At 36.3% G+C, this 27512-nt stretch overlaps 1 protein-coding gene across 1 annotated transcript in view; it reads left to right on the forward strand.

Moving 5' to 3' along the window:
• TMC1 (transmembrane channel like 1) overlaps positions 1-27512 on the forward strand; it is a 59292-nt gene that overhangs the window by 31507 nt on the left and 273 nt on the right. Inside the window, exons 9-19 of the mRNA XM_065657210.1 lie at positions 3628-3770; positions 6579-6723; positions 8798-8992; positions 14799-14978; positions 15137-15289; positions 16713-16841; positions 20715-20782; positions 23680-23919; positions 25192-25317; positions 27015-27093; positions 27189-27324. Of these exons, the coding sequence (XP_065513282.1) occupies positions 3628-3770; positions 6579-6723; positions 8798-8992; positions 14799-14978; positions 15137-15289; positions 16713-16841; positions 20715-20782; positions 23680-23919; positions 25192-25317; positions 27015-27093; positions 27189-27324 (1594 nt within the window). The remainder of the gene's footprint in view (positions 1-3627; positions 3771-6578; positions 6724-8797; positions 8993-14798; positions 14979-15136; positions 15290-16712; positions 16842-20714; positions 20783-23679; positions 23920-25191; positions 25318-27014; positions 27094-27188; positions 27325-27512) is intronic.

A 27512-nucleotide genomic window follows, 5' to 3' on the forward strand; every position in this document is an offset into this window, starting at 1 on the left:
TTAATGGAAGCAGCATCCATTGAACTAAGTGTGATTTCTCCCTCAATCTGCTGCACTCTTTCCCTTCTGTATGAAGTATCAAGACCTTTAAAGAGTTACACATACACGTATCTTTCAGCACTTGAGTTGTTTTAGCAACAGCAAGCATGAATATGATGTTGGAAACAGACCCCTTTCTTGGAAAAATAAAGTGAGGCACAGGTTCCTCCAGTTTAGAGCACATCTTCTCCATCTGTCTGCAGAATGATTCATCTAAAAGTGGCCTCTTCATGTAGGTTTGGTCCCTCTGAGGTCCTGTTCCACCCATCCCAGTGGGGAGGACTGTGCAGGCTGTGGAGTTACGAGGAGTGGCACAGGCAGATTTTCATACCTGTTCCCTTTCCTACAGGAGACCACCTCTGATCTCTCCTGAAAAAAACCAAACCAAACCAAACCAAAAAATAAATAGATAAAGGGTATGGTGTCTATGTTTCTCATTAATATTGTCATTTTTCACTTTAGTTGAGGCCTGGAGAGATCCCTAATCTTGTGACATGCAGATCTCAAACAGGATCCCTTGTTTTGTGGCTCAGTACCTTTCTGTGGAGACTCAGACGACGTCAGATTTTGGTCTTTCATTTAGCTTCCTTGGCTCTATTTTCCATCTTCAGCTATCAGTTGAGGAAAAATCAGGCTGTAAGATGACAGAACATTGGAAAAAACTTGACTGGATATAACCATTTTCTTATTATAAAACTTTCAGGCTTATTAACTATAGACAACTATACTTAAAAAAAAATATAATAATAGCTAGCAATTATAATCTTTGTCCATCTTTTGACAACAAAGGTATATAGAGACAACAGACTACTTCTGCTTTTTTTGCCACATAAAGTGATGACCCTTCTTGTATACAAAAGGATAGAAATATCTCTCTGAAAAGCTACATGTGTAGCATCTTGCAATGACTGCTGCATAAAATGACATGGCTTCTGGTTCATGGGAAGTTGTATCTTTGACTGACAGTGAAGAACAGATCTAGAAATGTAGCTGGGTGGTTAGATAATGATGAAAACATTATCAAATGAGAAATTAAAACTTCAGGGACAAATTGGAGAAAAAGGAATCATAGTAACTTGGAGATTTTGTAGAGAGAATAGAGTCTATAAGAGCTTTATACAGCAAATATGAATAGAGATTTAAAAATAAATGTATTTGAGAAAAGGTGAATGAAGACAGATGATGGAAAGAGAAGGCAAGTTTATAATAACTCTAGAAACTAAATCTGACAGCTCTGAAGAAAAAAGTATAGTAACAAGCTAGCAGTTAACACAACGAGCAAATGTAAAGGTAATAAATACAGAACAGGGCAGTGAAAAAGATGGAACCCCTGAATATTGAGGGGCAAAAAGAATTTTCTTGAGACATATCACATTGACAAATACTCCCTGAAGACAATGACATTTGTAATTGAACAGCACGGGAAACAGTACCTTTCATCTACTAGTGGTTCTTGCATGCTACCAAGTAAGTTACAAATAAGTGAACCCACATCAGCAAACATTATTTCATGCTAAAAATCCCCAAAACTAAACAAAACCCAAACAAAACAAGACCCCAACAATTTTTAAGATAGTAAAGAAAAGATCAACATATCTTTTGCCTTTTTTTTTTTTTAAATTATACTCATTTCCTGACTCGACAAAAATGAATAGGTTTAGATTTTTATATATTTCACTTGGGATTCGGTTTTAAAATTATATATTTTACAGTCCTGCTAATAATCCAAACATTAAAAGTCAGACTTTCAAGGCTCATTTCAATGAAGTGTTTGACTACTATTTTTATTTCACCCCTCTTTTCTGTTATGCTCGGAAAGAAGTGAAAGAGATCTTCCACACATGCTTAGTTTTACACAGTTAAAGATATTTCAGGCCTCATAGTGAAATGTATGCAGTGTACCCTGTTTCCCCGAAAATATAACCTATCCTGAAAACAAGCCCTAGCATGAGTTTTCGGGATTTTTCAGGTTGCTCAAAATATAAGCTCTACTCCAAAAACAAGACCTAGTTACTGTTCATTAAAAAAGTCAATTGAAATAGTGTCAAGGCAATTATACATGTAAAAAAGTAATAGACTTTGGAGCAAAAACTAATGTAAGACCCTGTCTTATTTTTGGGGAAATGGGGTAGGAATAATCTCTGACTTTGCAGAACACAGTGACTTAAAAAGCATTTTAAAACTCTGAGGGATCCAAACGATTTTCTAGAGCGACATTAGTCTGCCAAGGTGGAATTACAGGATGCTTTAATGAACAAAGAAAATGCAAAAAACCATACTATTGAATTTGAATGTAGCCTGACTGGTGTTTTTACTAGTAATTAGTAGTAGATGTGTTCTATAACATTATTGCCCTTATCAGAGAAGAACATACCATTATCTCTTATGTATAGGCACATCTCTCAGAGCTAGTCTGATATGAAGAAAAATGATATACGACTGACAAATCAAGACATTTTGAATAATATTTCTGTTTATCATATATTAGTATTTCATTTTCAGCTTAGAATTTAAAATTTGGTTTTCATTTTATATATAGTAAGAGCTACAATAACTTACATGCACGTTTTGCAATAATATATGAGAAAGTTGTTATTTATTTTAAGTAAAATGAGAAACGGAAAAGTAGAAGGGAAGTAAGTGGCTTTTGTAATTCACAAAACCCTCATATTACTGTATTAGTCTCAAAATAATGTATGGTCTATCCACCAATTATAAGGTCACATACTGTCTATTTGACTTGAAATTATTACATCCATCTGGAGCTTTGCAACTGCTGTGCGTGTGCTGAGATCTCCTTGTAAAGGCTCTGAATACAGTTATCTTCTAGGAGGTGAGCTCCTGCTCTAACCTGCGGATTATCAGGAAGCTTTAGCTATTTGGGTGAGTTTAGATACCAGCAATTGCTTACAGTTTATCATGTACTAGTAAATGATTTTGAAAAATTAGCAATCCAGCCCACAGAAGTGAGGGTAATTCTCACTAAGGTTTTCAGAGAAGGAGATACACTTTGAACTGCTGAGAAAGAAGGTACACTTACATTGTACTTTTTACAGCCTTGGAGTCTAAGTGTTAAAAAACCTTGCATACTGAGTAATCATCCATAAAATGCAGCTAACTATTGATTAATATACATTGAGTGATCACCCAGCGAACATTGCTAGACAAAGAAGGCATATCAGAATTTTATATCAAATTTTATATCAAATAGGCTACTCAAGTACATTTTAGAAATGTGAAAATGAAGTTAAAAATCTTATCTGCAAGTAATTTGTAAGACAAATTTTGTAAACTGAACTGTTTTTGTCTTTACAACAAGAAGTATGTTGAGGAAAAAATTTTGACTCATTAAATAATGGAGTGCCCATGAAGACTTGTAATGATAAAAGATCTGAAAGTTGACATAAAATATACTAAGTCTTTCTAAATGAAGGAAGATATTTTCAATCCTGTGAGATTTATTATAGCAATGCCTACAACTGTTTTGAATGCATTGAAATGAATGTTTCAGTTCATTGTTATTGGTACAATTTCTGATCACATGCATATTTAACAGATGTGATATCGTATTTTTTGCTGACTTTTCAGGGCTTTGCACAGTATTCCGTACTCTTTTATGGTTATTACAATAACCAGAGGACAATTGGATGGCTCAAGTTCAGGATGCCTCTTTCATATTTCCTTGTTGGAGTTGGGACCATTGGCTACAGCTTCATTATTGTCATTCGAACGTAAGTTCTCCTTGGTTCTGGAATAAACTACATTCAAAAAGGCAGATAACTTCACTGTTGACTCCTGAGACTATCTGTTTTAAAATACAACAGTTCTAAGAGCTGGACAACACAAGATTAAGTGCAAGGTTAAAGCCATGTAAGATTCCTTCAGCCTGTATTTATTTGTCTGCTGTTCTGCACCATCAGCAGTGTTGTAGAAGTGGGAAAAATCTTTACTGAAATAACATAACACTTTCCTCCCGCAACTTCAAATTGAAAAATGAATGCATAAAGTAAGGAACAGAGCTGTCAGCCCATGTTTTGTAATATTTTGTATCTAGCAGAATGTCAGCTAACATCCAGGAAATTAAATTGTTCTGCCTTTAATGATACCTTATGTGAATTAAATTATTCTCTTAAGAAGAAAGAAGACAAGAATGAAAGAAACATATAGCAAATAATTCTGTGTGAAACTTTCAGTCAACAGTAACTTGTTCTCAGCAAGACTGTAGTGGCTATGTCATGTTTGCACAGTGGTGTAGAAGAATTAATGCTACTGACCATAGTAAAGGTTTAATGTCCTGTGGAACACAAAATAATCTCCAGCAGTGTGAAAACTGTGCTTGATATAATGTTAAAAACATAAATGTTAAAATGGTAGGAAGCATAGGAGTAAGTGAAATAGGACCTTGGCAGCACAACGGGTGCTTTTGGCTCTCAAATTCTGGACTTCGGTTTTGTCTTAGGATCAGAATTTAAAGAAAATAAAATTATTTTATAGCCTAATAAACTACTGGAATAAACTGTGATAATTCTGAATCACTTTGCACATAAGCCACTAATGGGACATGGTTTAGTGCTAGAGTTAGGTTGTGGTTGTACTTCATGATCCTGAGGGTCTCTTCCAACCAAAATGATTCTACGATTCTATGATTCTGTGATTGTAATCTGTAATACTCTTCTTTCAAACAAGGTGAACACCTATAACAATAATATAGTTGTCTTTAAAGGTGGATTTAAAATATGTTTAGGGTGAAAATGATGAGAACATTGTGCATCAAGATTCAAGAACACTTGTGAATATAGAGAAAACTGCAACTACTTATGTCCACTGTTTTTTGCTGAAGCCAGTATTTTCCCTTCCATGACCACTACATTAATTCATGTTTGGTATTTCAAATATTACATTGTTTCTTGCATACGGCAAGAAGAATTTCAGAAGATTAAAAAATGTCTTTGGTTACGTATGGATATATTTGGAAGAGGAACAAACTGCTACAATAAAAAAGTAATTGGTTTTGCTCAAAATGTATTTTTAAATGTTTTCTGATAATGTGGTTGTGAAGATCAGAAAAGTCTTAGATGATTGTATTTCAATGACTGTCACCCAGAAAAAAAAAAAAAAGAACACAAAAACCTTCTAGCAGAAAAACTCAATGGCCCAGACAAAGGAATATCCTTGTGGAAAAAATACATTGTATTTGCTAACATTCCACCTGGCCATGTGACACTAATGCTGATCAATATTTAGGTAATCTTATGAGCAGTTCTTGCAGTCTTCTGCTCTTTGCTGTTTCTCCAGAAAACAACACAATGGACACAGAAATTAAAAGCAGTGTAACAGGAGGTGATACCATTTTTCTACTGTTGACTGAGACCTGAGAAAGGGAATGTCTATGTGAACAAGGCAGTGAGAATTATAAGCACTATTATTCTATTTAGGAGAAAAAATTAGATGTAGGGCTATTCTCTGCAGATCTTCAAGTGCATAACATAAAATGGAAACATTTCCCAACCACAAGACTGTTCACTATTTCATTATGAACTCTTGAGAAGGAATTACAGTAGTCTAGAAACCAGCAGCAGGGCAGTTCCTACCAAGCACCTTTCATGGTCTCTGTCCCTTCTATATATGAGCAGTAAAACAAACAAACAAAAACCCAACCCTGGTATTGATATGATATCTCAGATGGATTTTCTGTATTATTTACTCACTACTATCTTCCTAGATTTCAGAGTACGTAATTTACTGGACTGTTAAAAATATGGTATGTAGAATTTATTGATTTTAATAACAAAACTCTGCTGCACTAACAAGATTTAAAATACATGTTGCCTTTTCCTGACTAAGAAATCAATACAATACTGAAGGCTAAATGGTTTGTATCCTACCAATATACTCCATCCTTGTGCTTAATGGTTTGAATTAAGTGATAAACTATGCAGAATCAAAATCACTATTATTACATGAATGACAGCACTTTGAAATATAGATGTTAGTAGTCAAGATTAAGTTGAATCACTGAAGAAATAATTTAATGTTTGTGGATACCATTATAAATCTTGCTTAAAAGGGCATAAGAGGTGAAAGGGAAGATAGAAAGCTATATTAGTGATACTTTTGTATCGTATAACCAAGCTTTGTTCTGACTTGTTATTGTAGAACTTTTTTTCTCTTTATGAAGTCTCTAATCAAATCTATTGCAGTTCAGGATGCTCTGCAGCTTTCTGTTTGAGAGGTCTTCTTGATATTGTTTTCCTAGTGAGTTTCTTATCCAGCAGATTTTCTCGGAGGTGTTAAGAAATGAATTAATTCTTTCTCATCAAAATGTGTGTTGTGAGCTCGTGAATTGTCTAAATATGAAAATCTCCATCCTTCCCTTTTGTTTCAGACTGAACATTCCAGATTTAGTATAACGTGATTGACTGTAATAATAATATAATTTTTTTCAGAACAATGTTAGAATTTAGAAACCATTTAAAATCATGCTCACATAGCAGAACTACTTCTAACAAGGTCTTCCTGTGTCTTTCTGGCTTTTGTAGAATGGCAAGGAATGCAAATGAAGAGGGTGGTGGGGATGATACTAGTTTTAATTTCAGCTGGAAAATGTTCACAAGCTGGGACTACCTGATTGGCAATCCTGAGACAGCAGATAATAAGTTTGCCTCCATCACAACAAGCTTTAAGGTAAAATAGAACTTACTACAGAGAGGTAACCTGATTTGTCTTTCCAGCTGGTGTGAGTCAGATGGAACTAAGGTGAAATATTAGCTGTGCCTGAGGTTTAGAAGCTTAAACTAAAATTGGACAGCTCTATAGCCTTCTGAGTCTGGATCTTTGTGCCTTGCCATCTTGATATTCTGCTTTTGATTGAGGAAGGAAAAGCATTAATGACATCCCTTGTGTCCTCTGTGACTGCAGTACTAGTTTTTAAAAAAATGATTCTACTGTAAAAATCATGTTTTCCTTTTTCTCATCTCTGACAGCTTCCAGTTTCCATGGTGCTTGTCTGAAAAACTTTTTTCAAAAATGCTGGTGACATTTTCCCAACCTTACATTATCATCTTCTCTTGCTACATTAAAGAGATACCATAAGACAAAGCAATAGAATAATCTACAGAGGGCTATTCATTTCAGTAAAATTGACCTCAGAATTCTGAGTGTATACTTGCTTTTCAGTAAGAAAAAAAGTTTACTTTCCTTGCATAATGTAAGGTTTTTATTGTCAGATTAATTATGAAATATACCCCAGTTTGCAAGGCAGTGAAAGGTGTTCTTAGTTTCAGTTTTTAGGATGTTTTCATTTCATAGGATATATATATAGGGTTTTTGTGAGAGGAATCTGGGGCAGGATGCGAGATGCACTGCTGTGAGAACAGTGAAGGGGATACATTCTATGTGTTGAATGTAAAAGAATGTGTTTCTATACTGAGGTCACTGGTGCACAACAGTGAAGCATGTAAAGGAAAATTTAATCTTCAGTGTAATAATGAACAGGGAATACACCGGGAAGGTGTTGGCAGATCATGAACAAGATGTTAGACTTGCAGCCACACTGACAACATACTATGTGAGAGGTGGAGGACCAAGCACTCTCTGTACTATCCAATCACACACAACAGCTTTTCTTTCTGCAGTGGTGATATAGACAATATACCAGCTCTACCCTGCCTGCCCTCTCAACTGCAGGCATAAAAGACAACTGGGCTCAAATTCAGTACAAATACAAGGTCCCAGAGGGAAAAAAAAAAAAAAAAAGGAAGAAATATTGACAATACTGACTGAAAGAGCAGAAACTGTGTGAACTACCCCTACCCACCTAAAGAGGTCAGTTACTGACAGCTGTTTGGGCAAGAATACAAATCAGTTGAGACAGATAGTTATTTTTGAGAAATAAACTCATGAATCTTTATTGTGATCTTTGCAAATGAGCAAGGAATATCAGAGAGAAAGGGTGAAGTCTTGGCTTGGGTGAGGTCGTGGGAGTTTTGCTCAAGAGCTGCTGTAATCTCCATTTATGTAACAAACAAAAGTCACAAGAAAAGCAGAGTCATTCAGAGTCATTATTACAATGCAGAAATTTATCTTCCCGTCTGGGCAACTGATCGCCATACTAAAGTGAGCAACTGTAACCAAATTCCTATTTCAAGAAGACACATCTTTCCACTCGCAAAAGTAGGAGCTGGAGATCACAGCTACACCAGAGTCTTAACATTTATCAGTCCTGGCCAAGGGTAAATGTGGAACAAATGTTTTATTCTGCAGTCTGAACCTGTGCACTGTTTGCCTTTTGTGGGATTCCTGCATCTAAACTGCCTTTTCATTCCTTCTGGATTGCTGACTTTCAGAATAAAACTATTTGCTCTATTCTCACAAATGCACATTTTTAAAGTGTGACGGTTCCTTTTCTGGCAGCTCATCACACATTTATCCTGCTGGGTCACTCAGCCTCGTAGCACTTTGTAAGCTGACAGAACATGCTGGTTTCCTTTTGGCACACAAGTGGAGGTGTAATGAGACTCAGAGGGGACACACTCAACAGAAGCAAAGCAAACTCTGGGGACCCAAAACCCCAGGATGTGCAAGGGTCTAAAACAGATTTTATGAGACAATATAAGCTCCTCTCAAAATATGATGCCCAGGTGTGCATTTGCATCTTTGTAATTTATTTAACTGACTTCTAATAGCTGAGAAAGAAATGTGGGGTCTTGACCATTGAAGTACTCACCATATTATTTTCTTTTCTTTCTAACAAGTGCAGGAAGCTATTGTGGAGGAGCAGGAGAGCAGAAAAGAGGAAAATATTCACTTAACTCGATTCCTGAGGGTTCTTGCTAACTTCTTGGCCCTGTGCACACTTGCTGGGAGTGGCTACCTCATCTTTTTTGTTGTCAGAAGATCCCAGAAATTTGCCCTGGAAGGTCTGGAGAACTACGGGTGGTGGGAAAGAAATGAAGTTCGTGCTAGCACATTCCTAAAATAGATGTGGTTTGAAACTGTGTTCCTCTACTCTGCATGTTGCTGTTTTTTCCTGAGAATTTAAATACTCTGAGTGTGGGTGGGAAATGTGTAACAAAAGAATTGTTCTTGTCTCTCTGCTTCCTTCTTCATTAAAGTGATCATTCCTTGGTTGGTTCTTTCAAATGCCCCTTTGTATTTAGTTTTCATTTGAGGTTCATTACCTTTCCTCCTCTGTGCTCTTAGATCGTTTTCCGGCCACTCTACGGACTCACAAGATCACTGCAAGGAGCCCGCTCTCCTGTTGCTTTCCTCCTGAGACTGACTAGAACAAAGTGACTGATGTGTGAGCATGTCCAAAATTATTTTGGGTCTCATGGATACAACTCTTCAGTGTAGCAACACAATGAAACTCATGCCTTCCAGTTCCAGCTGCCCGGTCCGAGAATCCAATACAATTTGTTTCTGCTTGATCTGCTTCCTTCCAGGGTACATGCAGCCTTGCCTGATAGAAGTGTACATTGAAAGGGACTGTGTCTGCTCTAGCAGTGTGAAATAGGCACCTGAAGTCAGCACTGCTGCATGAAAACCCAGGCAGGTTTTATCTTCTTAGCAAACATACTGCTGTGTATGTTGTAAAACCAGCTGTTTCTTACTTAAAGCTCATCTTCTGAGCTGGAGGGCAGATACCTGATTTAAGGTAAGGCAAAAAGATGCTAGCCTCACAAAGCTGCTGGGATGGGTGATGATGGAATGAGGAAAGTCAATCCCTAATTTTCAACACCAAAGCCTGACTGAGAAGGTAACAAAAACTCCAGCAATCCACCTCTTGAATCTAGAGAAATGGAGTTGTTGAGACTGGGTTAAGTTACTTGATGAAAGTTTTTACACTTTGATCTGGTGGAAAAGACATGTACAAAATTGCTTGGCTTAAAGAAACATGAGTTCTAAGTGTGACAACAGACTAGCAGAGGAAGAATGTTCAGGAGGAAATCGGTTTTCAGTGGGAAGGTGTGGTAGCAGATTTGTACTAACATAAACTGTGCTAATGAAAGCTGGTGTATTAGCTTATGCTGCAATCTGGAATGTAGTTAAACATATGCATGTTTATATCCATTGTTTTACTTTGGTTTGCTTTACAAAAAAATACTGCTAAGGAGCCTCAGTATCACAGAATTGAGGTCTGGAGCAGGTGTGTCTCTAAAAGAGAGAGTCGTATAAGGCCACGTTGCCATTATTTGGCTGAAGAGGTTTTCTTATTGGCAGGTAACTAATATATTTGTGAGGTACAAAATATTGCTCTTGATTGGATACTAATATTTAATTAAATAAATATATTGGGCTTATATGTAACACCCATTTAAAAAAATTCTTATTTTCTACATCATGATCTTTTATGTTTGTATCATTAATAAATTAACTAAGATTTTGATCAGAAAAACACCCCATAAACAATGTATTACTTAGAGCAAATGAAAGTGCAGCTCTTACATATAATTCAAACAACAGCATGTGAAAATCGACATCCTTCATAAAAACATTAAGCTTATTTTGTAAGAATTTTATCACACTGTAGTAAGGAATCAAAAAATGTTTACAGATAATTATGGTGTCCTTGGAGCAATCCAGGCAAGCTCACAGCCTAATAAAGTGCCACTGGTGACTTTGTGGCAGGACCTTTTCCCTCTGACTATCCTCCTCTGTCATAATGAAATTTTTTAAACTCCCTCGCCATATCGTCTGTACCTAGTTCTGTCAGATCATAGTTCAGACAAAATTGTCTAGTGTGTCATGGAGAGCAGGAAATTAGTGGAAATAGGCAGACTGGAACTGTTAAGAGATTTCATCAGCCTTTACATTGCTCCTCACACATGACTGTGGCCTGGTGGTTAATTGTGGATGAATGATGTTTCTGCACTATGTGACAATTTCCACACGACTGTGGATATTTTGGTGAAATGGAGAACAATGACACTGATTCCTTAGATATTCTGAAATTGGATGAAAATTACCAAACAAAATTGATTTTTCTCATCTGATAGAAGATGACTTGCAGAGCTAGAAGGTAGTATGAGCAATTCTCCGGTACTGATGTACCCTATTTTCTCAAATATATTCCTGTTCTGTTTAAAAATAAAGGTATTATGCTTAAAAGGAGAGAAAACCTATGAGGAGACAGACTGATTTCTCTGAATCAGAATCATTAACAACAGTTGGGCAAAGAGGAGATAAGTTTTAAAAAACTTTTTTTTTTCCCAGCAATAAAGTATGGCTTGAACATTTCAGATCTTGCAAGCTGAAACAACTCCACAGATCTTTTGCCAAAAATATCCTGCTATTTAATTTAATATTCCTAGTAGTGGATATGGAGTACATTTGTACTGAAGTTTTTAAGCCATGTTGTCAATGCTCTATTTAATTCCAGAAATCATCAGGCAGCTTTATTTATTATGAAATGTAATTTCTCTAATTTATTTTTAAAATATTAAACTGTATTTACTAGAAAAATAGGTCTTTATTAGTACTTTCTGCAGCAGATGCTAGACAAATGTATGACTACTGCAATCATTGTTAGTGGAAGATAAGATTTGTTTTAGCTAGAGTACTGACTCTTAATGAACTTATAATTTAAACAACAAGCAGTCAGTGTTCAATAGTTAATGTGTTGGCACAGTTTAATCTGCTCAGGGGCTGGTGTTTAGTTGTGGTTGCAGTCACAGGATTTCTTAGCAGACTCATAGCAGCTGGAAAAGCTTGTGTAAACAGTAATTTTCTAGCTTTCAGTGTCACACAGGTACTTGGTATCTGGAGTAGTTAATGTCACAGAGGGATAAAAAAATGTGTTTTGAACCAGAGTTTTACTAATTAGTGGGTGACTCTTTGTTGTAGTTCCTTTCTTAGGGAAAATTCTAGCTTAGCAGGGCAGAGAGGGCTTTTGAGAGTCCCTTAGCAGAAAGTGAATATAAGACCACATCAGCTATCAACAGTAGCTCTGCCATACATGTATGCTGGCATACTGCCCCTCTTCTGGTATATCCTTGTTAATTTTAAATCACACAGAGCAGTGAAACTGTCACTGATAAAACTGGGGCAGAAAATATGCTCCAGCACATGAGCTTCAAGTTGACAAGACATCCAGAACATAAATTACCTGCTTTCCGAAATCAAATTAGATTATAGTGCATAAATTCAATGGACAATTCAATGGATGATTTCTTTGTTCAGCAAAATCCTTCACAAGAAACTGGAAAGTATAATGATAATATATCTGTGAAACTTTATGAGAAATATATAAGCTTCTGAAATATAAAAATCATAGTTTTTGGATTTTGAAAACTCAATGCGCTACATTTTTTCTGAGTTAAACATTGCATTTTTGGTTGTAATAGTTCCTCGCTTTTCAGTTTTGCAACTTTCTGTGCCTCATTTAATCTCTTATCTTAGTAATATATTTTCTCCAGGACTAGAAATGCTCTTGAGATGTGGAACATGAACAGTCAAAACATGGAAAAACGCAGATAGAAAGCAAACTAGGAAGAATATTCTTGCTTCAGATAACTTGTACAAGAGGCAGAACACAATGAAAATGAAGAAAATATTGAATGTCCAAGAGAAAGAAAGCAGTGACTTTTGTTCTGCCTCTCCCATGCAGCAACAAGAAAACTTTCAATAAAGTTAGCAGACACTGTATTTAAAACTGCCCAAAGCACACACCTATTCTTCAAAAATACATATTCACTATGTCTTCCAGTATGAGAACTAAGGGAAATTAAGTGAACTGAGTAGAAATCAGGTTCAGAAAAAGCAAAAGAGAAGCAAGAGCAGTCATAACACTCTCTTAGCAGGAAGTTAGAAATTTATTAAAATTTATAATAGTTCTAGCAAAATGGGTTACAGCATGTCTGAAAAACGCTAGTTTCAGAGCAATTAGAAGACTAGAGTTCTGTGAACCATTATGGCTTTTTTTGATTAAATCAATTTTTTTTACTGAATTGTTTTAATATGATTCATCTCAAACAAATATCATTGCATTTTCCAGCAACCTTTGTAGCTTAGATTGAGACATTTTGTGTTTCCTGTTTATTGTTTTAGTCCTTAAAGATATAGTTTTTGTTATAAAATTTTATTTTAAAATGAAATTGAATATCTGCCCTTTCAAACCTTTTCAATTATTTTCGTTTTTGTCTGACACAATAAATTAGAACCAAAAGGTTCAAGCAGACTTGAAATAATTTTCAGCAGTCATTTAGGAATGTTACATTACTAGAATGTCTCACTTGTCTGTAGAATTTATAAGCTATGCTGTATTTTAAACTTCCTATAAAAGCTAGTTATCTGTTTTTCTCAGTTCACTTTCAGTAAACTTGTTCCATTTCCATACTGCTAAGAGGATGAGTTTGTCTTATCTGAGGTTACTAAGACAAACAGGCAGAAAGAAGCAGGGTTGATTTGAATTTGCTTATGCAGCGAGGACATAAGATCTGAGATAGACTAGAGAGCTGGACAATCACCAACCTTGTGAAATTTAGCAAGAGCAACTGCTGGATTCTGCACCCAGGATGGGGTAATGCTGGTTATACATACAAACTGGGGGATGAGAGGCTGGAGAGCAGCCTGGCAGAAAGAGATCTGGGTGTTTGGGTTGGTGGCAAGATGAAAATGAGTCAGCAATGTGCCCTGGCAGCCAAAAGGACCAACTGTGTCATGGGGTGCATCAAGCACAGCATTGCCAGCCGAGCGAAGGAGGTGATTGTCCCGCTCTGCTCTGCACTGGTGCAGCCCCAACTCTAGTGCTGTGTGCAGTTTTGTGTGCCTCAGTATAAGAAGGACATCAGACTATTAGTGTCTGTCTAGAGGAAGGTGACCAAGATGGTGAGAGGCCTCAAGGGCAAGACTTATGAGGAGCTGCTGAGGTCGCTTTGTTTGTTCAGCCTGGAGAAGGTTGAGAAGTGACCTCATCCCAGTCTACAGCTTCCTCAAGTGGGTCAGTGGAAGGGCAAGTGCTGATGCCCTCTCTCTGGTGACTAGCAATAGGACACGAGGAAATGGAACGAAGCTGCAGCAAGGAAAGTTCAGATTGGACATGAGGAAAAGGTTCTTCATTGAGGGGGTTGTCAGTCACTGCAACAGGCTCCCCAGGGAAGTGTTCAAGGCACCAAGCCTGTCAGAGTTCAAGGAGTGTCTGGGTGATGCTTTTAGTCATATGGTTTAATTTTAGGTAGCCCTGTGAGGAGCAAGGAGTTGGAATCTATGTTCCTTATGGGTCCCTTTCAACTTGAGATATTCTGTGATTCTATGGTTCTATGATTCTCCGACACCTAGAATTAACTTTGGGTGAGACCTCAGATAAATTTAATTTAGTGCAGTATTTTTGTAGGAATGCTTTTTATAGAACATTTATGTGTCCACTGGGAAGATGTGGTAAGGATGTAGCATAAAACAGTACTGGAAATATGTTGTGCCATGTTCTCTGATAGTAGAATTCAGGTTAAAATGTAGGTTCTAGTCAATAACTAACAACTGATTCTTTCAGATGTTTAAACAAAATGTACAATGAAAAAAAGATGTTACATATCCATCTGCAGTAGATTACATCCAACTTCTCACTCATTTCTTCTTTTGAAAAGAAAACATCTTGTGAGTCCCAGAGTGGATTTTGGTTTTCATTAAATAAAAAAAACAAATAAAAAGTACTAATAGAAGCACACTCTCCACCCAAATAAATAATAATGAAAGAACTTGCTTCTAACATTTCACTATAAATTTCTCTCTCTTTTTTTTTTTTTCTTCCTTCCTCCTTTCAGGTGAACATGGTTATGTCACTTTTAGGAATGTTCTGTCCAACTTTATTTGATGTAATCAGTTCTCTGGAAAACTACCACCCTCGAATAGCTCTAAGATGGCAGCTGGGACGAATCTTTGCCCTTTTTCTTGGCAATCTCTACACTTTCATTATCGCCCTAATGGATGAAATCAATCTCAAGGCAAGCTATTTACTTCCCTTCACTATTTTTAACATGTAGCTGGACAAGGATGAGAACTTCCAGCTAGTCATAGAAATGTCAGCTAAAGATGTTGTTTTCTTTCTGTATTGTAATTACTCCCATGCTTTTTAAAATTTTCTATTTTTTTCTTTACTTAGTTGGAAGAAGAAAAGATTGTCAAGTATAACATGACAATATGGGAAGCCAGTCTGTACAATGGTACTATCCCAGAAAATTCCACTGCTCCTCCAATACAGGTAGACCCTGCAGATGTCCCCAGAGGACCATGCTGGGAAACAATGGTAGGACAGGTAATGTGTCTGCTTTGAGCTCATATTTGAAAATAGATCATCATCTGTTAGAAGGTATTTTTGTTTCTGCTAATAAGTGACATTAAAGTGGGAAAATGTGAGGAAAGGCAGATGTGTGACTTTTTCCTGACCTAAAAAGTTGAGTAAAAAAATATTTTAGTTTCCTTGAACCCTGTCTAGTACAAAAGTCTTTGTCCTGGTAGTTGAGAGTATTGAAAGCATTTCTTTTTTCCCCTTCTATTTCACTATTCTCTTCATTTACCTTCCTTATCCCATCTTTGTCTTGCAAAACCTGTTTAGCAATTTTGAAAAATTGGATTCATCACAATGCCTAATAAATGTGGTAATTTTGATTAGAGTTTTGATCACACAGTTATTAGTTTCTGACTACAACAGACTTATAGAAAATATATAAAAAATTATCTCCATAAGGAAATACATGTAAGATAACTCTTACAGCAGCGTCCTTTTGAGAAGGTGTCTCTATCTTTAGACAAATAACATAATGCAAAAAAGCAATAATGGTTTAATGTAAATCTGCTCAGTCCTTTTATTTGACTCAGTTGAACATCTATTCCTGTTGATGTAGTAATATAAAATATCATATCTAAAGTATTTTCTAACATCCCCCTTTCTTCTATTTGATCGTATCCCATTGTTGGTTTTTTGTGCATGAGAATGAATTCAACACTGAATCACAATTTTCACTGTTGCTCCATCACTCTGACAATCTCATCATCACCATCATCTCTGCTCCTGACTGAATAAATGACCAGCAGGGAGCAGACAGGCAGGAGAAACAGTCCCTCTATTCTTTTCACTGATGCTGAATAATAAGTTAAGAACACCAAGAGCTCATCACTGCACTAATTTTCTCCTTAATTTCAGATAAGTGGGAGTAATAGACCTTTGGGCCACTGAGGTAAAGCCTGTTAGAGTACGATTTAGTGAGATTTACTAAAATTAAAGAAGAGAAATGAGGATTTCCATTAGGATTTTCTTCTGTCTTCTCCATATTAACTGGGAGTTGGTGCTCCTTGAGAAAGAAAACCATTTACCTTTGTTTTTTCTTTTCATTTCCCAATCTTCCCAAAGTCAAAGGAGGGATCAAAAGCAGTTTAAGATATCAGCTCAGATATCTGTTATAGCAGCAACCTTGTCTGGAAACCTTTCCCAGTCTAATCATAGCCTGGAAGTCTCATCTGATAATATGAGCATGAATTAGAGGCAAAGGATACCTCTAGCAAACTACAGGCAGTTTTTCTCCTGGCATTTTTCAGAACTGGTGAGTGTAGAGGCGGAGTACAGTCTTTTCCGTGTTGAAGTAGGGTAAGCAAAACTAGCAATCTAGTCCGGTATTTAAGTATTACTGTGATTACTGATTGCTTAAATATATTCTTAAAAGCAAATATTGCTTTAACAGGAATTCGTACGGCTGACGGTCTCTGACACGATGACAACATACATCACAATTCTAATTGGTGATTTCTTGAGGGCTGTGTTTGTAAGGTTTTTCAATTACTGCTGGTGCTGGGATTTGGAGTATGGATTTGTAAGTATCTGATTATTATTATCTTATCATTTCACATTTTTTCAGTAAATTACATTTTCATTTCAATCCTACAGAGTTAACAACTGGCTAGACATATCACATTCAAAATCCCTGAGCAACATTGTGTTAGTTTTTCTCAGAATTTTCTTATGCCTTAGTGTTTGATTTATTCTTTAACTTTGGTAACTTTAGTGGGGGTTCTTTTTGTTTGTTTGGGTTTTTTTTCTTTGATTGTGTAAGAAAACTGGGTACAAGTTTTTGACATGTTTCAGATTTGAAGAATCATTTACTGTCGCACAGAATACAATCTCATTGATTTCTATGGGATTTTGGATAGGGTCATCTAGCATACTGGGGCATCCATTGTTTGTGGAGAAAAATATGAAAGAACTTGTTCTAGAAATCTGATTATATATACTTTTTGCTAGAATTAGTTTAGCTGAAATAAAGTTAGTAATTCCCATAAGACAAGCCAGTGTAGTGCTCTTCACTTGGGAGCTGAGACTTTCACTCTTTCACACAAACCTGAGGTAGATTAAATTAGCCAGCCAGAATACCAACAGTGTAAGGTCTGATGCTGTTTTTTCACCTGTTAAACAGTAGTCAGGGTACTGGCAAAGCTTGTGAAGCTCCTGAAACCTCTTTTGTACTTACTGAGAGGTATAGGTAACATTGTAGTTTTTCTGCCATCCTTTTGTCCTCTTTTCCTCAAAATTTTACCTTCATATGTGTACAAATTTACCATTTTACTAAAACCAGCCTCTTCTGAAATTATAATTTTCCAGAGGAGGAGAAAGTTTTGGTGTTTTCAACAGAAAAAACAGTTTTCTGGTGTATTAATCTCATTGTTATTGGCTGGTTGCTATGAAATTTTGACCTTTACGGCAAGGTTCAGGTTTCTCCCTGTTAATTCTATAGTGTGTCTCAAACAGGACTGCTGTAAGGCTGGAGACAAAGACTGCCAGCTGGCCAGGCTGTGGACAAACAAGTTATAAGCTTTGTAATATCGATATCAAATACAGGAATTTGAATACAGTGTGTGCAGGGAGCAAACACAGCTTGTGGAACCGTATATTTCCATTTATTAATACTTAAATTATATCTGGAGCTTCCTCACATTTTCAAATATTCAACAGCCATTGCAATATTTAAGGCTGGATGTGGGGAACACATGAATCATTGTAGCTTGAGCTACACCTGTGAGGAAATAGCTCAGATATTGTATTTTCCAAAGACGTTGAAATCTTAGTCTGGACCTTCTTCCTGTCAGGATATCCACAATCAGTGAAAGAGCCTGAATGAATGCAAGCCTGAAAGCCATTCCAAAGATCGTAGGACAGACTTTACCTAGGGTGATTTGGCTGCCATTAAGGCTTCCTGAAACCTCTTCTCTTGTTATTTACTCTGAATCAGCTGCTTTTTGTGCAGGAAATTTTTGTTGTATGACCTGCCCAATCACAGGTGCCCTACAGGTGCCCAGTGCTATTTGAGATGACCCTGCGTATCCAGAACAGCTGTACGAATCTACCAGATATATAGATAGATATAATTTTGTGTGTTCATTTGTTTGCTTGGTTTTTGTGAGATGTCTGCAGTTTATTGGTGTTGGGAGCCACACAGTGAACTGCAGAACAACTTGGCTTAAACGAAGAGTTCCAGTTCTCAAGTGAAGATGCACACATTCACCCATTAATACTTCAGACTTAATATTTGCTCTTCTTTTTTTGTTACCATTAGGAATGTTAATGGAATATAATACAGTAATTCTATCAATAGAACAGACCCACAAAAGAAAGAGCTTTAATTAAGGATCTGGCCTAAAGAGCTGCATAGATATCACCCTTCTTTTTAGACATTTGTCCATGGAAACAGTAAAAAACATAGAGTGAGGCAATAAACAGTGGGAGTGATCCTCACAGCCCCCACACAAGGGCTTCAACACTGTTAATGGAAGCTGTGACATTTTTATCCAACAATGAGGGGACACCTTATTTCCAACAATATATTATTGTTCTCAAAGGGTCAACAACAGAGCTGCTGGTAGGACATGCTGAAAACAATTTATTATTGTCATTTTTATTTGGGAGTATATAAGAATGGCTATCATGGTCTGGTCCATTATGGTCCTCAGGTCCAGCCAGCTACCTGAAACAACAGCCAGAAGTGGAAGTGTAAACTTAAATTCTTAAATTCTTCCCTAGGAAGTAGCTATATCTGCGACTCTGTGGTTGTTGGCTATGATGTACCTATCATCCATTAATTTTTAGTGTTTTTTTATACCCTAAATATTTTTAACAACCGAAACATCATTTGGCAAAGAATTCCAGAAACTAACTTGCATGTTGTGTGGTAAACCACTTCATTTTGTTTGTTTAAAAATTATTTTTTAACTTATTTTATTTGTTAATGCTAGCTCCTATGTTATGAAGAACAGTCACACATTATTTAATTCTGTATGATTGTATTTATTTCTGCATGTCACTTATGATATTCTGTTCCTCTATACAGCTCTCCTTAGTCAAGTTAAGTTGAATGCTACTAACCTATTTAACATTTTTTTGTGTGGAAATGGATTCATAAATATAGGCAACATAAATGTAGCAGTTTACTGTAAACATTTACAGATAAAATTGTATATTTGCACCAACTTACATGGAAAGAGTGTAGGGGCTCCAACTATTCCAACAGCATAATATAGTGCTATTCAAAATAGTGACTTGAATTACTGATTTTAGTAGAATAACTTTGTCTTGGTTTAGTCATAAAGGAATAGTTGGGTTTGTCTCTCATGCCACTTCCTCCCTTTATCAGTCATCCATGTAATTAATACCTGGAAATTACACATGGCCTTTTTGTCCACTCAGTATGGTAAATCATGCACGTCACGAGCTATGGTGTAGCAAAACTGTCTTTTATGAGAAAGCTGATTAAACAAAACTTTGTGACTAAGCAAAACCATATGAATAATATGCTTAAATCACCCATTAAGATGTAAACCAAAAGTTTACAGCTACAATTTCTTACCAAATAGTTTCGTTCTGGTGCATATGCGCAATATATAAGTGTGCATTTCAATCGTTGCTCAAATGCAGTGTATTCAATATTTGCAGATAGAAGTCTTCATGAATGAGAGACTAATAAATAGGGTAAAATAAGAGATGTGGAAATGATTAAAGATTTGGAAAAACAGAATGAAAGTGTCAGATGAATGGTTCAGAAATATAAGACTAAGTAATTATTTGTTTACGGTGTTTATATGTCTACACTGGGAACAAAAAATTATGGTACAGTGCTTTCTTCAGAAAACAGTGATGATGAGACCCCATGGCTGAATATTGAAGTAAAAATTAGAACCAAACACACTCAAATTAGAAATAAGATATTTATATTAAACAGAGAAGACAAAGTTAGGCAACATCTATCAATGCTTAAAAATAATTCTTCATCAGTATAACTGTTGAAATATGAAAGATGGTGGTCAAACAGGAACTAAATCACAGCAGCCTCATGGCTGGTACTGTATTGGAGGACATATTAGTTGACCACCAGTAGCCACTCCAATGGAAAATTTATGAATAGTTGTTTTAAAATTTAGCCAGTACACAAAACTATTTTGAATATTCCATTAGCACCTTCTTCTGAACAAAGCCCAAAATGATTTTCAGTAAAATGCTGCAAGCTGTAGTAAAGTCTGCCTGCTTGCCTTGGGTCATATTAATTTGTTTCATGATTCACTGATAAGATGCAACAAGAAGCCTTATAACACGATGACAGTATGCTGCTGTTATTGGAAGCAACAGTTTTAATCTACTGTAAGTCATCTTAAAACCCTTTGTACAAGCCTAATGAAAGCATCTGTCTTATTTTTTTCAGCCATCATATTCTGAGTTTGATATAAGTGGAAATGTGCTGGGACTGATCTTTAACCAAGGCATGATCTGGTAGGTGTGGCAAAGCATGTTGTATCTGTGGGATGGTAAGATTTAGCTATATCTGTGAAAGATTCTTCTGAAATGCTGATCCTGTCCCATTGCTTTAGTCTGGTGAAGTGCAATGCAATATATTAGTATATCAAACTCTGGTACACCGCAACCAGTGGGATCACTTCAAAACTATTTCTGGGTAAGACTAGGTGGACAAGATGCATCAGGATTTTGCAATGAGCTTATAAGATCAACCAGTAAATAGCTGTGTAGATGACTCTTATCTTTTTTTGACTGACTACTTGCTAGAGCATACACCTGTCCTGTTTGCCTTTGAATTTCAGCCTTTCAAAATACCTTACCACTCTTTTCCTATACGTCCTGTGAAAAACGGCCTTTTCTTTCAGAAATTTATGTACACTTATCTGTGATTGTGAATGTGTATAAAATGTTATTGCTGCAGTATTAGTCCTTAGCTCTGGAGGAGAAGAGGTCTATGTTTCATCCTACTTTTGGACTTCGTGTGAGTGGTAAAGAATACTAACATGTAGGGTCCTCTTGCAAGATGCTCAGTCTTCCTCAGGAACTATCCTTCTCAAGCACTGTTGACTTCTCACATTTAATTCTTCCTAAGGCATCATTTTTCACCTTTAATATGATTTTTCTGATCAGACTTTCTGCTTGGTGAAAGCCCTCACTTCTGTAAAGCCCTAACGTTATCTGTTGTGTGCATGTCAAAGAAATGATACAGAAGTATGGCAAAGAAAGAGGCAAATATCTTGCAACCAAAACCTGTTGGGTAGATGTACTGAGGGCCGCGACAGCAGCATGGTGAGCTTACTCAGAAGGCTGGTGTATCACTGGGGATGAGCACAGCACCACCTATGGCCTTGTGTTGGTGTCATGCCATAAGAGTTAGGCTAGAGGGAGTCCAGCCCTGCTGCTGGCCTGTGAGGCACCTATATTGTGTTTTGCACATTAGAAAAGCAGCTTAGCTTTGCAACTGGCATTTTGCTCCCTGCCTTAGGGCTGGCATTCTAATTTATGTTAGGAAACATTTCTCAGGCTGCTGTTCATCAAAATGATGTTGGTGCAGCTTAAACTCTGGCAATTTTATACACAACTGGTGGCACTAATCCTTTCTACCGCTTTAACTAATGCTTTGGAAGATAGGTTAGAAATCATCCTCTACCTGACAGATGTTGGGGACTAGGAGAGGGAGTCAATTCCTGATTATTCTCTAACTAAACTTCTATACATGCCTATCATTTTTATATTTCATTACATGTGCAGCCTGTGTACATTTCTAAGCTGCCATGCCCCAATACACACATCCGAGCTCAGAAACTGTGACTTGTGCTTTTGCCATGCTATTTACATACAGCATCCTTCTGTGTACTGCTTATTGCAGGGTTGGGGTCCACATTTACAGGCTAATTGATATTTGCGGGAACAAGTAATTCACTAGACCTGTAGTGTTTTTCAAAATAAAGTTTCATGATTTAAATTGAACTAAATACATCAGAAGAGTAAAAAACAGTTTGAATTATAATAAACACATGCTGCCAATGCTATGCCTATCATTCATATTTACATAAGATAAATTGGTTTCTGTTTTACTCAAGCTTTACAAATTCTATTGCACACATTTATGCTCACCTGAAACAGAACAAAGAAGAGTTTCAGGTGCAGCTGGTGAGGTAGCACTGTCACAGAGCTAGAAAGTATACAAGAGGCATGCACGTGTGCATTTATTTTTGTGTACGAGAGAGATACTATGCAATTAGGAAAACTCGTCTGTTCTCTTTGTGTTTTCACAAACTAAGTGGAGTATAAATCATTTGCAAGTCTTCTCAACATTAGTAAGCTCTGGCAAGAATTTTTCTACCCTATAATAAATGTTACAGTGAAACATTATGATAGGAGCCATAAGTTAACCAGATTCAGAACTAGTTCAAGTTGAGGAGTGTTTTACAACTGATTTCCACGAGATTAAGGAACAGGACCGTGAGATGCTCTCTCAGCTATAGACCAACAAACCCCTCATCTTTTCATTGAAGATATATGGAAAAAAAAGAAGGAAAGATTTTAATATAATAAAGTCTATCACAATATTTCTGTACTGGGAAGGTCTTTCCAAGCATGCAGATCTTTCTCCTATTTTTTAGATAGAAAAACTGAGGCAGAGGCAAAGCAGCTCAGCCCTGGTCACCTGAACGATGATTAAGGAAAAAGTAGATTCCTGATCTCTTATATTCTGTATCATTTGGCCAGACAAACTAAAGTGATTGCTCTTCAGTCAACATGACACAAGAAGCAAGGTGTGATAAAAATAAAATGATCCCAACTGCTTCAGTGTCATGATCATGTAACCATACATAATAAGGAAAAAACAATATTTAGCAGAATCAATAAACAGTTTGTTGGGATTAAGTGCTAAATAACCATGTCAACAAAAGTAAAATAAATGTCAGCTAAGCAAAAATATCCTTCCTAAAATGGTACTAGCATATTAAGAAAAATAAGAAATAATAAACCTTTTTTTTTGTTAATATCTAGCTTTAGGGCTACTATTTTTTATACAAGACAAATGAGATGCTATCTGAACTAAAGGGACAAAGTAAGAGTGGATAACATTTCATCAGGTGATCATTTAATTTGCAGAGAAAGAGGGCTTTATAACTTTAGAACCAAAAGTTCATATGGAGAACTCTCTCCGTATGTCTCCATTGCTTAAAGCAAGACTGAAGAGACAAGACCAGTAAAAAAAGTATAAAGATGGTTTTATGAACTTTATTTCTGAGTGCACAGTGTGTATGGCTGCAAAACACACTGACATAGGGAACGGGTAGCATACCTAGGAAGACAGAAGTTCTAAAACAAAGTGGTTATTTTAATCTTTGGTTCTTTTCTAGGATGGGGTCTTTTTATGCTCCATGTCTCCCAGCAATCAATGTGTTCCGCCTCCACACTTCCATGTACCTGCAGTGCTGGGCAGTGATGTGCTGCAATGTCCCCCAAGAGAGGGTCTTCAAGGCTTCCAGATCCAATAACTTCTACATGGCCATGCTGCTTTTCATCCTCTTTCTCTCCACACTGCCTGCTGTGTATACCATTGTCTCCATCCCACCATCTTTTGACTGCGGTCCTTTCAGGTTTTTTGCATTTTACTACCATCGTTTTTTATTGATATAATGAATAGCCTCAACATATCACAGTGAATGATCCAGTAATTGAAAAAGAGCTGCTATAATAAGTATTAGAACTTGATAGGCTGAGTGTTTGTGTCACATTTCTTATCGTGAATGATTCCTGAAGCTGGAACGTAAAAACTGTAATGGTTTCTGTGTTTAAGCCAAAAATTATTCTTACGGAATTTCTAAAGTCTTCAAGACCTCCACATTCATTAGTACCTTCTGAAAACCTAGGCTTGCCTTGCCTGGGTAAACATGTGCCTTGTATTCAAGCTAGCTTAGATGTTGCCACACTTTCTCCTTCTGTGTGTACTGCCTGGAAAGTCCAGGACCATTTTCATCATCTTTACCTGCCAGGTAGCGTGACGTACAACTATAATGAGTACACAAAGTCAGTTAAAATATGAAATGAAAAATTTAAAAATACTTTAGTCTTTGCTATTGAGCAAAGTATTAGCAAAGCAAGAATAGGGCAATAGTAAAAGAGGCATCTTGATTCCAGTGAAAGGTTTGAATAATACATTATTGTTGTGAGTAAAATGATACTTGCATAATAACCAGTGTAATTTGTATAGGAACAGAAGTCTTGCCATGTTAACTTTGACCAAATGCAAAATACCTGGGAGATTGCAATAGTCACAGTCACCTAGTCGGGAGAATTGTATGACATGCCAAAAATTCTGATGAGACAGAAAATTGCCTGAATTTATAGAAGCAATGATAACAAAGCAAGTGATGCAAAATAAGATTTTGTATTTGAGAAAGAACAGAGGGAGACGTCTGGATTCAGATCTGAGTAGCATTAGATTGTTCTAACAATAACAAAAATCCCCTAAAACACAACAACTGACTTCTACAGCATTGGTATACAGCAAAGAGAGAGGACAATTAGGCTGAACAGTGTTGAACAAAAACAAATTGCAAGCAGATTTTTTACTTATCAACCATACAAAGGTGGGATTTGAATTTTTCACCAGTACTTCATAGAGCACAAATTGCACTACAGTCTTTGGTTGGTGGTATGGAGTTGACAAGCTAGGATGCTGATATTTCGAGGCACAATCTTGTTGGTAACTGAAGGCAAAATCTATTATTGTACAATAAAAATATTAGTGTCTCCCCCCCGCCCCTTAAAAATACATGCATACTATTTTAAATACTATTCCTTTCAGAGTGTCAGTTTTTAAATACTGTTAACCTATGTGATATATTTCCAACTTCTCTCTTTAATAGTGGGAAGACTAGAATGTTTGAAGTCATATCAGAAACTCTGGAGCATGACTTCCCTTCCTGGTTCGGGAAGGTATTTGGTTATGCCTCTAACCCTGGACTCATCCTACCTTTTATATTGCTGATGGTGTATGTATAGCATATTAACTCAAGCTTGCTTAATGTAAAGTCTGCTGAGTTTCTTTCACTCTGAATCTTCACTGCCTGAATATCTAATTAAATGCAGTGCTGATTGTCCTGTGGTGAGGGACTTGAAGGATTCATGAGGCTTTTATTTGATCATAATTAATGTGCCTTTGAACAAAGGATGATATGTCTTTTTTTTTTTTCCAATGGCTTTATTTTTGTTTTTGTTATTGCTTTTCAAAAATGTCATTGCCACAATAATGGCCAAGCTATTAAAATGCAGAAGCCTATAGGGGATCTGAAGTGCTATGACTTTGCTCAGTTTGTCTAGGAGGCAGAATGCACGTCATAAATACAGAGCAAGTTCAAAAGAAACATGACCACCAAGAAGCAGAGTTATTTTCAGTAACTTTCAGTGAGTCTGATCTTCAGTGCCTTGGCTTTTCCTTGATAAACAATGTGCTTCATGCTGTTGAGACAGGAGTGTGAGATGGGGTGTAAGAGACTTCGTGAAACAGGGCTAGTAGAGATGTTTTGTAAGTCAGTACCTGGTAAAGAATAAGACACCAGAATAGGCTTTCTCAGAAACCGTATTGAATCTTGTTTTATAAAGGCATTTTAAACTGCTGTATGCATATATGAGATTATTCAGTATACTGCTGAACTAAAAGTTAATTCTAGGTAGAGGTGAGCTGGGATTTAACCCTGCATTGTAGAACTGCCAATAAATATACAGAAGAATCAAGAATAAGATAGAAATTGCAGAAGGATTTTATATGAGCAAAATGAAATTCTGAGATAAAATTTTGCCAAGGTTGATTTAACATCATATTATATTTTAACCCTTGGCTAGAAAAACGAAGAATGCAGGCTGTTCTCTGAAATAAATGGTCAAGTCATACTGATATCTGGTTTTGAGCACTATTCCTTTCCTGGAGTTGTCCAAGGCAAAGATAGTGAAAATAAATGCAGAAAAGAAAGAAAAAAAAAAAAGGAAAACACAAGGCAAAATCAGGCAAAATAGAGAAAACAGCATATACAGTTTATTTACTGCTTAACCCTATCACATCAATAACTAATTAATTACATCAATAAAAGATGTATTATCAGAATTTCTCTAAATCAGGATCGTGAAAAATACTAATTTCATAGTGTTATCACAAAAGCAATAAAATACAGTGAAAAATAAAAATTGCATTATATAGTTATGTTTTGTTTAGTAGAAGAATGAGGTTGTAATTCAAAACAAAAATGAAAACCTCTGCTTTTGGGTGTTTTCTTGGCAGTACTTGAGTTTGCCTATTGTATTAGTTAAAAAGCTTTTTAAAATATGATTTACTCATTTTTAATGTATGTCATACAAGCTAATTAACTTTTACAAGTTATTCTTTAGAATACACTTCATAGTGAGGCATAGCTTTATGGAACATCTCCCTTAGCTGCTATAAGATTGAATGTAGAGTATTAATAGGGAAAATAAATTCTTTCAGCTTCTTTCCCCCCTGAAATGACAGTCTTCTTCATACTGTAAAGAAGCACATAGTTTGTTGTCAAAATAGTACTACAGATTAATCATTATAAATGAGGAAACGATAGAGGTTTTATGTTAGCACAACCGTAGTTGTTGCTATAGAAATGTTGTAAAGAACTTTATATTTAAATCATTATCTAACAACAAATATTATTTTCTTTAAATTTAGCCTGAGTATTTATTATCTCAACGCTACATCCAAATCTTACAAGGAAGCTAACTTGGAACTTAAAAAGAAGCTACAAAGTGTAAGGAATAGAAAATAAATGGTTTTTAGTTTTACTGAATATTAGAGAAGCAATTCAGGTCACTGAAAATGCCCCCTTTCTCTCCCCGTCATTAGCAAGCAGAAGAAAATAAAAGAAGAAATAAACAAAAGGCACAAAAATCAAATGAACAAGAGGAAAATCCATTTGAGACAGAACCACCACAACCAAAGCAAAAGGGAGGCAAACAAGATGAATCCACTCAAAACCAAGGTAAGGGCTATTTGTAACTCATCAGGATGAGGAATCCTTGTATGCCAGACCATAGTCTTCCTCACTGCCTTGACTGTTTCCTTTGCCCTAATCTCCTGAAACCTATGCACAATACTGAGTCACAAGTATTTAGCCTAATCTCCAGTCTATTTTTCTTTCATTTTTAAATTCTTTTCTCTAAACACATT

Source organism: Caloenas nicobarica, chromosome Z (assembly GCF_036013445.1).
Source record: "Caloenas nicobarica isolate bCalNic1 chromosome Z, bCalNic1.hap1, whole genome shotgun sequence".
Classification (NCBI taxonomy): Eukaryota; Metazoa; Chordata; class Aves; order Columbiformes; family Columbidae; genus Caloenas; species Caloenas nicobarica.